Below are 12,369 nucleotides of genomic sequence, written 5' to 3'. Positions count from 1 at the left end.
GAAGAAGCTGCAGGGGTGGGGAGGAAAAAAGGCTCCATAAAGATAGCTATTTAATACTTAATGCACATCTAAACTTGGGCTTTCACATTTTCATCCAACTCTTTTTTTTTTTTTTCAGTTTACCTACAGTTGCAGTACCAGCCCTTTCTTGAGGAGTTTTAAATGCATGGTTGAGCAATTAAATCATATGAGGATGTGACATGGATGAGACAATGTCGGTAGGACCAAACTACTTCTTGGCTGCTCCAACATGCGGAGATGATACTGCTTTTAGCTCATGATGGCCCAAGCGGAATGTTTTACTGCCTATGGACTTACAGCTTGGTGGAAATTAACATAGGACCTTAATTAGCAAAAGTATCCAAACAGAAGAGTGAATGAAAATTAAAAAATAAAACAATAATGGTGTATAAACCTATTCCTGAATGTTTTCCGACTACCTTTCTAAAGCAACACGTTCCATGTGCTTTTAGTAACAGAGCCTCCATTCCTACGTGGCTGCATCAGTTTCTTCAGGGTCATCGGTGCATCAGTGAGAACAGCTACTGGCAAACACGTTACTCAGAGGTGTTCTGAGAACAGTGCTGTGAAAAGGATTTGTCGCTTATGAGCTACTGAGCTCCCCCTTTCTGAGACCTGTCATTTTGTTAAGATATGATTGAGGCTGAGCTCCAGATAAGATATATTCTTTACGGTATACACATACTTATTAGATTCAAGCACGTTTCTTAGTGGCAGGCAGTAATGACTCAATTTAAAACAAACAAAAGGGTTCTAAGTTGTTTTCTGATTATGGGCACTACCCCGAAGCTTCATAGGCATATACATTTTATAATTCATTCATTAGATATGAGGGGATAGGTCCCAGCCATAACTTCAGAGCATTCCAGAGAACAGAGTTTGCCGCTTCAAAAATACAAATAGTTTCCAGCATGCAGTCAAGCACTTTGACAAGGGAATGCTAAACACACTGCAGACTGAAACATAACTATACTGCAAGCTGGGCTATTCGGTTGGTACGACTTCATTATTCAGACTGTAACTCTCAAGTACTTAGTGTTACAGGTCTTTATTGATCAGATACATGAAGGACACAGAAGGACATAAAATGCCAAATCCCTTTCTAGTGCCATCATAAATATTAGGAACTTCTGGTTGAAAGAGCATGCTGAAATGAACTGGCCAGGGTGTTTTATGTAACAATCTTTTTCTAAAATAAAATCTCAGGCCCACGTGACACTGGATTTTTGTTTTAGTTTTGTTTGAATATTTTAAAATAGTTCTTACTTATTTTCTATGAAACGTATTGGGAACTCAAAAAGTCTGCAGCATTTTTTGATCATTGAAAAGTTTGTTTTGGTGGGAGGTGCAGAAAGCAGGAACTATTCAAATTTCTTGTGCTCTTCAGTATGAGAAAGGATCTTTCTTCTCTGGTGTATCATGTGGAAATACAACTGGGGAAAAACTGAAAGAAAAGAAAAGTTGGTTAAGAGGATGGTTTAAAATTGCATGCTCTATTTAAAGCATATGAACTTGAGGTCCTCTCTAACCCTCTGACTAATTTCTCATCCAGCAACCAAGGAAGGTAACAAAGCGGGCTTGGGGAAAGGGAGAAAAAACACAGAGAGACTTACCATCTTTCTTTTCCTACTTTAGCTGAGGGAAAAAGTGGTGTGGAATACAGTGACAGACACTATTATCACTATCATGACCTATCTCGATGCCACACAGCAGCCAAATAATATTCTTTCATGTATTATCTCCACATTTATTCTGATTAACTTCACAACAACCAGGTGAAGAATTCCAGTGATGAAGTTATTATTCCTATTTCAAAGAGGAGGAATTTGAGCTCCAGAGAGGGTGATCAACTTGCCTGGGGTCTCATAGTAAGTCCCGGACAGAATTGGGACCAGACTCTTGGCTCCTGACCCTCAGCCTAGCCCCATCTGGTCCCAGGACAGGTGGTTCTTTGGGAAGAATAACCTCTTTTGGGAAGTAGTTTTGGGTAAAGACTTAAGGAGGAGGAGAAGGAATGCCACAACATTTGCTTTGAACACAACTAAGCCAGGTTTGGATGTTTAAAAAAAAAAAAAAAGGCCTTATGAAATGCAAGCCAGTGTCTTAGGCACTGGGGATTCTTCTGTTCTTGGTCATTTCACAGAATACTTCAAAAAGCACTGGTTCTCAAATGAATGGGGTGGTACTGCCTCCCTCAGAACTATTTGGAACTATTTCGATAGTTTGACTATTTGGAAATAAGGGAGAAAGGGAAAGGGTACTGGCAGTTGGCATATGAGACCAGGGATGCTAAAACATGCCACAATGTATGACAGTACCCACTACTAAGAAGTATCCCACCCAAAATGCCTATAGTGTCCCTCTAGGAAATACCAGTTTGAGCCACCCAGGCTTCACAAGGTTACTGTGTGTAAACAACTCCAGGTGAAATGCTCTTTGTTGTACAATACCCTTCCTCTCCTCATCTCTCCAACAGCTCCAATCTTTATTTTATTGATATTACTTTTTTAGACAGGGTCTTGCTTTGTCACCCAGGCTGGTGTGCAGTGCTGTGATCTTGGCTCATGGCCTGGACCTCCTGGGTTCAGTCAATCCTCCCGGCTCAGCCTCCTGAGTAGCTGGGACTACAGGTGCACACCACTTCACATCCGACTAATTTTGCATTTTTTGTAGAGATGGGATCTCCCTATGTTGCCCAGGCTTGTCTGGAACCCCTGGGGTCAAGGGGTGTGCCCACCTCAGCCTCCCAAAGTGCTAAGACTATAGGCATGAGCTACCAAGCCCAGCCCAGTCTCTCTTTTTCAGACGGTCACGCATATTTTTTGGAAGATAATTTCTACTACTCCCAACTCTCTCCTGACAAGTTTCTTCCTTTTTAAATGGGTTCCAAGCTGGCCAAATTTCAAATGATCCTCCCAAAGTATGCCGGACACCAGTGCATGTGTGACAAAGATCTGCCAACCTGCAGAGGAGGCATCATGTGGAACAGGGCTGCCATCCACGCCACCGATACTGCCAGGCAGGACGTTGTTCACAGGAAAGACCTCACTTAAACATATAATTCAACAGGCAGAGAACTATTTTGGCATGAAAGTCAGAAAATCTGACAAGCTCTATAATCTAAAAACTGGAAATCAAGATATAATTAAAAACCATAAGGAATGTTAATTGTAATCATTTAAAAATGTGGGGCCAGTCCCATTTCTATAGATTTACTGTAACGAAGGGAAACTGTGAGCTGGGCATGCTCAAAACCTTCCCACTGGTTGCATTTGTGTTCACACAACCGGCAGCTGCAGCCTCACAGCTGGCTCAGATGGCCCGGGGGGAGAAGAATGACCTGGAAGTTATGCATTTAGCCCTTGGTGGCAGTTCAAGGAAGAAGATGGCCATGCAGACCTTCATTTCCATGGGCAGGGCCTGCTACCTACCAGAAGGGTCAGATGATGGTGCTTTCACTCCTTTACATCTCCCAGAGATTCCTCAGTACCCAGAGAAAGGAATGTGGATGGGAGGCCAAGGGCCTAGGGTGCCTGACCTATTCTCCACAGTTCAGGCAGTGGCCTTCTGGCTGACCAGAACTGTGATTCTGTCTCCATCTCAATCACCTACATGTTCAGACTGAACCCGACCATGAGACTGAAAGCTTTCCAGATGCATGGCTGCTACTTTTAACAACATGAGCTACACTGAGGAATAGTACTGAAAAAACCCCTCAACCTGAGAACAGGCTATTGAGAATTCCACCTTCTGTTCTCCCAGTTCAGGGGACACAGAATGGGGACACTGCTGGGCTCGTGTGTGTGTCGGTCCCTGTGTGTTGGGGCTCAGCGGGGTGTGGGTGCTGCTGGGCCCACCTTTCTTTAAGAAGATGGCCAGCCCTCTTGGGGCTCTCTTCCCCTCTGGGGAGAGAACTGTGGAGGGCGAGAGCACCAGATATGCTCTCTGCCTGGGCCAAGTCTCCTTGGTTGCTCTAAAAATCAGAGGTGTGGTTATGGTTACTGACAACCCGGAAAGTGCCAGCTTCTCCAGGTCCTCACTCCTCATCAATGTATCTTGCCCTTTTTTGGCTCCCTCCCCCATAACCAATTTTCACCAATTTGGGGGTGGAATGTAAACAGGCCTTAGACATCTACTGAGTCCTGCAGGGACTGTGTTGTACTAATCCTGTATATATTGCAACTACAGCAGAATAGGAGAGGAGCACCTGGCCAAGGCACCCCAATATAAGGAAACTCCTGGGGCCAAGTCTCATGAGCCACAATTTAGGCTGTGTGTGGAACAGCGCAACAATGGATGAGGCCCATGAAAAGGAGGTGTTACTTTATATAATACATGTGCATCATCAACTTGCCATTAAAGATTAAAAGAACACTACCTTGTAGAAAGAAAACCAAATTTGTTAAAGGAGACTGCATGTCAACAGCAACCTCCTAATTCTGCATTTTCTTCTGATAAATATAAAGCTTTGGAAACTTTGGAAACGTGCAGCTGGCCAGAATGAACTGTACACTCTGGCCTCAACAGTAACAACCTGAACCCCTGAGGACATCCAGAGCTGCTGGCTCAGGCCAGAGCACAGACCAGTAGGCACCAGGTGACTCGCAACAGGAGAGGTGGTCTGTGTGCCATCTTGAACCTGGGTGAGGAGTCCGAGGTTTGCAGGGAATCTTTTAATCATTATTTGAGATCCACCCTTTTCCCTGGTCTACAAGAGGTAAGCTGCCTTAGAAAAAGAAATTATGTTAGACTTTAACTGAGCCAAGTTCTCTTACCAAAAGGAGGCTGAGACTGCAAGGGGCAATTACTTAAGGTAAAGAAAGCAGACTTCCCGGCCGGGCGCGGTGGCTCAAGCCTGTAATCCCAGCACTTTGGGAGGCCGAGACGGGCGGATCACAAGGTCAGGAGATCGAGACCATCCTGGCTAACGTGAAACCCCGTCTCTACTAAAAATACAAAAAAAACTAGCCGGGCGAGGTGGCAGCGCCTGTGGTCCCAGCTACTCGGGAGGCTGAGGCAGGAGAATGGCGTGAACCCGGGAGGCGGAGCTTGCAGTGAGCTGAGATCCGGCCACTGCACTCCAGCTCTTGCCTGGGTGACAGAGCGAGACTCCGTCTCAAAAAAAAAAAAAAAAAAAGAAAGAAAGCAGACTTCTGTTGGGAGGAGAGTCCTTTCCTACTCTCTAAAACAGGGGTACCCAACCCCTACCTGTTGGAACCGAGCTGCACAGCAGGAGGTGAGTGGTGGGCAAATGAGCATTACTGCCTGAGCTCTGCCTCCTGTCAGACCGGCAGTGGCTTTAGATTCTCACAGAAGTGTGAACCCTGTTGTAAACTGCACATTCAAGGGATCTAGGTTATATGTTTCTTATGAGAATCTAATGCCTGATGATCTAAGGTAGAACAGTTTCACCCTGAAACCATCCCCCGCACCGCCCAGGGAAAAACTGTCTTCCATGAAACCGGTCCCTGGTGCCAAAAAGGTTGTGGGGACTGCTGCTCTAAAAGACAGCTGGCTCTGGGGTCAGTGTCTTCTCTTTCCTCTATCTCTCTCAGGACCAAGATGAAAAGCTCACAGGAGTGGGTTTCCCTCAGGAACGCTATCGTCATGGAGGCCGCATGTGGAACCCAGGCACTGTCACTACACCAAGAGCTCAGAAGGAAGAGGTGAAGCTCAGCACTGGTTGGCTACCAGAGCACAAAGAGACAAACATGCAGACAGATGGAGGCTGCCCTGGGGAGTAGTTCCTGGAAGGAAGCCCTGCTTCCTGGAGAGGTTGGAAGTCTTGCAGGAACTCTCAGGTAGGAACCCCTAGATTTTTGTCAATGTGGAAGCAGCTTGTTATAGATCTGATTTCATAAAAACCTCCCTGCCCCTCTCCCAGTCACTCAGTATGGTACATGTCTCCTATTCATTTGACCATGGTGAATTCAAATAAAGCCTGTGGTGCCCACTGGGATAATATGTGTTAGTTACTCTGGGTGTGGTAAAACTGCAACTGTGAACTGCTGCTCTAGAGACTGGAAAATGAAACTCTAAAAAAAACAAAATTAGAAAGGTGAAAAACTATTAGTTAATTTTTATTACTTAAACATTTAGATGATTTCACATTTATCGTCTGTTGGAAAATCAACTACTTTCTACATTTGAAGAGAGATGGCCTCTTGGTTGCTATGATTCCAGCACTAGAGAGGAGGACTCAATCATGAATAAAGAGTGGAAAATGAATCATGAAGCAGAATTGTATCCAAGAATTTCTGCAAGATAAACCCTCACATGAAATCTGGATGTAGTTTTTTTCTCACAAAGCATGAAATGCAATTTTCCACAGAGGGACACAAGCATGTCACTTTGTTAGGATGATTCATTCTGGTGATGCCGTGGAATGAAGAGAAGTCCAACCCTGTCTGAATTTAACCTGGGGTTTAGGGAAGAATATAGCATCTTTTCTAGATTAAAATAAGATTCAGAGTTACAATGGTTATAGAAATAGCTAAATGAGAAGAACCACTAACATTGTATGTCCTTGGTTATAAGAAGATCTTTTGGTATATAGAAATCAATCATAGGATTTATAATTGAACATCAGAATTTCAGCAAAGGACTAAACTCTTCATCCTCAGAAAGTAGGGCTCACTTCACAGAGACATCAAACGTGTCTTTTTCTCTGCCACTGAATACACTGATAGGCACATTTGATTATCCATATACTTAAATCTTCAGCAGTACTATTAAAATAATTAAAAACCATCTTGAAGAGAACACTGTGTCCCAATCAGTGCTCAACAAGAAAATGAAAAATGTGGAAAAAAATAAATCTATTATTATTTTGTTATGTTTCTAGTTAACTATCAATCAATTCAAAATGAAGTTAAATGTCTATTTCAATATAGTAACCAATGCAAAAGTCTTTTTACCATGTTTTTCAAATACTGTAACAAGCAGTTCTTGAGACAGAAAACTACAATCAAGGTAAGGCCTTTAATGGCTTTTTTGTTTTCCATTCAGTACTTTCCCCAATATATACTTAACCTAGCCTGGTACTCAGTTTCAAACCCACATGCTGAGAATTGCTGCATTTTGGCAACTGTATTGAGAAGGGTTCATCTTTATTCAATTACTACTGGAAAAAATTCCCTTTGATAGTCAGCATTCAAAAAAACCAAGAAGAATTCCCAATAAATGAGATTTACATTTAGTTGGATATAGTGCAAAAACAGTCAAAGATATTTAACTCTAGTTATTGTAGAGCAAAATTTTAAAACATAATTAAATATATGCATAACTGTTTACTTACTTGGAATGTAGGAGATCATTATTAGAATCAGGAATGCATGGTAGTCAAAAGAGAAATTGTATTTGTTGGGTAAACTGATGGAATACAGGCCAGCTTGTCTGACAAAGGGCAGAGCTGCGTATATTGTGAGTAGTTCTCCTGACACTCCCATTGGGTACAGCACAATGAAAAGTGTGTACCTAAAGCAAAACAAAATATTCATTACTGAGGCTCAAAGTCAGCTTTAGGAGGAAGCTGCACTTCCCACCCTTCTATCAGTCCTGGTCTTTTAGAAAATGATTGTTTATACATTTTCCTGTTTACCTGCTATTCAGATTCAGGTTTTACAAGCCAGTTTTTGAAACCAGCCTACAGCAGGTATATGCTTCCAAATGGTCTAATGACAAAATAAAGTCTGTTCAGGCAGCCTCAAAATTTGGTCTAATGAAATAAACAACTCTTCAAAATTATGCCCTAAAATAACTAAAGTGATGCCAAATGCTGGTAAAGTAGGGGAACTGAGTCATGGTTTATACTGAAGGGTCCTGCCCTGTGGGTCTTGGGATGGGGTTGGGGTGGTAGTGGTGGAGGTGTTGGAACATGTGGTCTAGGCATGCCACACCACATGCAAAGACTGAATAACAACAAAAATAGCACAAACATCTGTATACTGCTACTATTTTTCAAATGTTTGTACGTGCTATTGTGAAAAATTAAATATATGCAATTAAAAAAATTTAAAATTCATAATAGCTTTTGGTTACTATGTAATTTTCCAATCAAAACACCCCACAATTACGATTATCGTCACATGGGAGGGGAATCTGCATAATTTTCTCTCTTTAAAATGAGTTCTCCACATTCCTCAAAGAATTCAGAGAGCAGTCACTTCCCTATGGAACTGTAAGCCGCTGTAAGTATTGCTAAAGGAATCATCAGCTCAGACTTTCAACAGCCTTTGGCTGTTTGTGGCTCACAATGTGCAACGGACTACAAACTTTTGTAGTCTTTCAACACATGAATTGTGTTGAAAATCTCTGAAGTGGAAGGGAAGACATATTCCCCACTGCCAATTTTAGCCACACTAAGTAGGATGGTGGAAAAAAATCTTTCAGAGGCCATGGAGAACAGTGGACGAAAGAATCTTTCTCCAACAGTAAAATCAGGGCTTGGTCAACAGACTTCCCTAACAACCAGGGTAAACAGCTTTCACAGTGGCTGTCCAAGTTGGTTAGTAACTGCTCTGTTTCCCATTCTTCCCCTTTCCTAATAAAAATGTTCATTGCAAATGAGAAAACAATAAAATAACGAAGGAGTTCCCATGCTCGAAATGTTGGAAACAATCGGATTATGTCCCTAATTTAATTACTGAACTCATAAATAGTCTAGGAACCACTGCTTTCCTTCCACCAAATAAGGCGTTTCAGCTCCAGGGACAACTTGGATCCTTCTGCTTTGTCACTCTCCCTCAAAGTCTTTCCCAGCTCAGAAAACTGCCTACAACTGTCTCATGGACTCATTAAGGTAAGCAGATGAACTACTAGCCTTTTACCAAAGTCATCATTACTTGTAAAAACAAAGCAAAATAACAGCGATACACTAAAACTGCCATGTAATGCTTGTTATTACCTAAAAATTAATTTAAGAGTCACAGCTTCTTGGCAAAACTGAGACTAGAAGAATAGGACTTGGTCCAAAAACACCCATCACAATGGCAGAAGCTCATCAGTAAAATGTGATGATATGGACAAAAAAGGGATGTTACAGCAAATCTCTACTGATTGCTACTTGGTGATGAAATTTTTTTAAAAAAGAAAATACTGTATAATTTAATTGAAAAGAACTGATTCCAATTAAAATATTGTAAGTAAAATATAAAAACCTTAAAACAGTATTTCCGTTAGTCAAAGTTAAGTACAGAGTCCTATTCTGATGAAATCTACAGACAAGATTTCTACCCAACCCCTGTATCAATTTTATTTGGAGGCAATATTTAGGCAATAAAAGGTAAATGCAACGACAGACCATTTCAAAAGTGAGCCTTCATTCCATGTGCTTTTTTACCTGGCCCATTTGATGAGGTAAGGCAGATGGTTTAACAGACTGAATGTATAAAAGGAGTAACGGATGATTTCCGTGATCGTCCAGGCAATAACAAACAGGAGGACACTGTCTTCACTCTGTACCTGAAGGAAGAGGAAAACAAAAGAAAAAAACCACACAGACAACGTTAATGAAGACAGTGTGCAGCACCCGGCAGAGCCAGGGAGTGAGTCGGCACAGCCGCTGGTCTCTATCCTCAGGGCCCCTGTACAGCAGAAAGAGCTTGCGTGTAAAGGAGCTGGGGCCTAGGATGACAGCTGTGTACATTCCAGAGATGAGGGCCAAGTGCGAAGGGCCTCAGTCACCAGGAGCGAGAGCAGCAGGGCAGGGTAACAAACACGAGGGGTGGGAGTTTTGTAGGTTTGCCAGCCTCATGCGGAGAATGTGGACTGATGTCAGTGGGAGCCAACAGCAGTTAGGTAAGGAAGGTGGGAGGGCAAAGTGGTGGAGAGCTTGGGATCCATTACCAAGAATTTTTCTTGATTTGCGTGACAGCTGCGAACTCAAGACAATTTCACAAGAGGGGAATGTAAGGATTAAAGCACAACTGGGCTGGGTGCAGTGGCTCACGCTTGTAATCCCAGCACTTTGGGAGGCTGAGGTGGGTGGATCACATGAGGTCAGAAGTTTGAGACCAGCCTGGCCAACATGGCGACACACTATTTCTACTAAAAATACAAAAAATTAGCCAAGTGTGGTGGCACGTGCCTGTAATCCCAGTTACTCAGGAGGCTGAGGCAGGAGAATTGCTTGAACCTGGGAGGCGGAGGTTGCAGTGTGTCACTGCACCACAGCCTGGGTGACAGAGTGAGACTGTCTCAAAAAAAAAAAAAAAAAAAGCACAACTGAAGATGAGGCTAGCTCACAGAGCAAGAAGAATTCCAGTGAGGGGAGGGCTGGGGACCATCTGCAAGGCAAGGGCCCATTTTTTTCCTCCCATTAGAGACTTCTCCCCCCAGAGGAGGCCTGCATTAACTCCTCTATGATTAGGGAAGCTTCCACACTGTTCCCAGGAGACAGAGCCAGAGAGCTTTGAAATCTCCAGCCTCCTCTGAAGTTGTTTTTATGCTGAAAAAAACAATAAAGGTTTAAAAGAGCCCCTCGGTGATTTTTTAGGAGGTTTTCTCTTGTATTGAAAATTTACTGCTGTGGCTTTAACTTTCAGCACCTCCCCCAATCCCTTCCCAGCTGGGTTTGTAATGAACTTTTGTGCTTGAAAATCAACAAGAAATACCCTTGCACCCCAATTCATATTAGTTTCCATATATCCAAAAAAAAAAACCCAAAAAAACAAAAAAACAGTCCAAGAGTCGGACATAAATAAGAAATCCCACCCCATAAATCGAACAAATCTTGACAAGATGGACTTTCTGTCCCACTCCTAATACCTAATACAGCGAGGGAACGGCATTCTAGCCTTCACTTTTGCTTCTTTCCATTTGCAATGTTAATAGTTTTTAGCACTTATATTCTTCCTCAGAAAGTGTACATGGAGCGATCCACCTACACAATGAAATAAGTAGTCATTTACATATCTATTAACTAAATTGCTCTGACAAAGAATTTCATAAATGCACAGTTACTATTCTCTAAAAATAATAAGAATTTCATACTGTCAAGAGCAAGAGTACTTTCTGTTTTCCTGGTGCTCTCATATTAGCCAAAGTAAAGCAAAAGCCAAACACCTCTAAAGCTTTCATGGAGAGATTTTTCAGTCTGTCTCCAAATCCTTACTTGAATCCATCTATAACAAAATATAATATAAATATAAAAGCACACTTTGCTTTTGATGTATTTTATAATCCTCCTTAAGGAGATAGTTTTACAGCTATGAGTGGAAGCCTTGCCTAAAGAGCTCTGGGTTATAATAGGATTGCCTTTAATATTTTGTACTGTAAACATCTTGAAAGCAGGGAATGTGCTTTATTCATCTTCTGTTTTCCAAAACACTGTTTTCACAAGTAAGAGCTCAATAAATAATTGCCGAGTAAATGAAGTCAGTCCTAATTGGGTTACTCCGAGACTCAGTTGCCTTCTTTATGGTGCCTGATAGTTTCTGTGTAGTCTTAGTGACCTTCAAATAGGCAAAAACAAACAAAACTCAAAACCCCCCCCAAACCTCCTGCTTTGACCCAGCCTAGAGGTTGGTTATTATTTACCTCCCATCCATCCCCAAGTTAGATCTTAGCCAAAAGAACTATGACAAACTCAGACTAAGTATGAAAGCAGTCTGTTCCCAGAGTCTAGCTGTGAAGACGATGGCATAAGTCTTTTTTAAAATACTAGGGATGCAGGAAATGACCATTTTGTGCAAAATGATATCTTCCAATCAATAGGAAATGCAACATTGTTATCAAGAAGGGATTTGGATAAAGAGATTGCCTTATGTGATTTATAGATAATTATAAACCAATAACACAAAATGGGCAAATGTAATGCATAAGTTAAAACCAGTATGATCAATGAGACTCGAAGAGATATTTGTACACTCATGTTTATAGCAGCATTATTCACAACAGTCAAAAGGCAAAGAAACCCAGGTGTGTACTGATGGATGGATAAGCAAGATGTGGTCTATACATACAGTGGAGTATTATTATATACATACAGTGGAGTATTATTCAGCCTTAAAAGGGAGGAAATTCTTACACATGCTGCAAAATGGATGAACCCTGAAGACATCATGCTAAGTAAAATAAGCCAGTCACAAAAAGGTGAATACTGTGTGATTCTACTCATATGTGGTACCTAGGGTGAGGCAGAGACAAAAAGTAGAGACAGAAGGTTGCCAGCAGCTGGGAAGATGGGAAATAGAGAATTACTGTTTAATTGGTATAGAGTTCCAGTTTGGGAGGATTAAAAAAGTTCTGGAGATGGATGGTGATGATGGTTGTACAACAATGGGAAAGTATTTCTGCAACTGAACTATACACTTAAAAATGGTAAAATGGGCCAGGCGCAGTGGCTCA

At 41.8% G+C, this 12,369-nt stretch overlaps 1 protein-coding gene across 5 annotated transcripts in view; it reads right to left on the bottom strand.

Moving 5' to 3' along the window:
* Nucleotides 1-107: 107 nt before the first annotated feature.
* The window catches only part of HACD2 (3-hydroxyacyl-CoA dehydratase 2), a 95,657-nt gene continuing 83,395 nt past the window's right edge, over nt 108-12,369 (bottom strand). For all 5 annotated transcript variants that reach the window (XM_017855333.1, XM_017855331.1, XM_017855332.1 and 2 more), the window contains 3 exons: nt 9,362-9,483; nt 7,319-7,497; nt 108-1,465 (listed from right to left, as the gene is read on the bottom strand). In XM_017855333.1, coding sequence (XP_017710822.1) covers nt 1,383-1,465; nt 7,319-7,497; nt 9,362-9,483 — 384 coding nt within the window. In that variant the 3' untranslated portion in view covers nt 108-1,382. The remainder of the gene's footprint in view (nt 1,466-7,318; nt 7,498-9,361; nt 9,484-12,369) is intronic.

Source organism: Rhinopithecus bieti, unplaced genomic scaffold, assembly GCF_001698545.2.
Source record: "Rhinopithecus bieti isolate Rb0 unplaced genomic scaffold, ASM169854v2 scaffold_39586, whole genome shotgun sequence".
NCBI classification, from domain to species: domain Eukaryota; kingdom Metazoa; phylum Chordata; class Mammalia; order Primates; family Cercopithecidae; genus Rhinopithecus; species Rhinopithecus bieti.
Note: the sequence above shows the minus strand (reverse complement) of the source record. Positions and strands in the feature narration are given on the sequence as shown.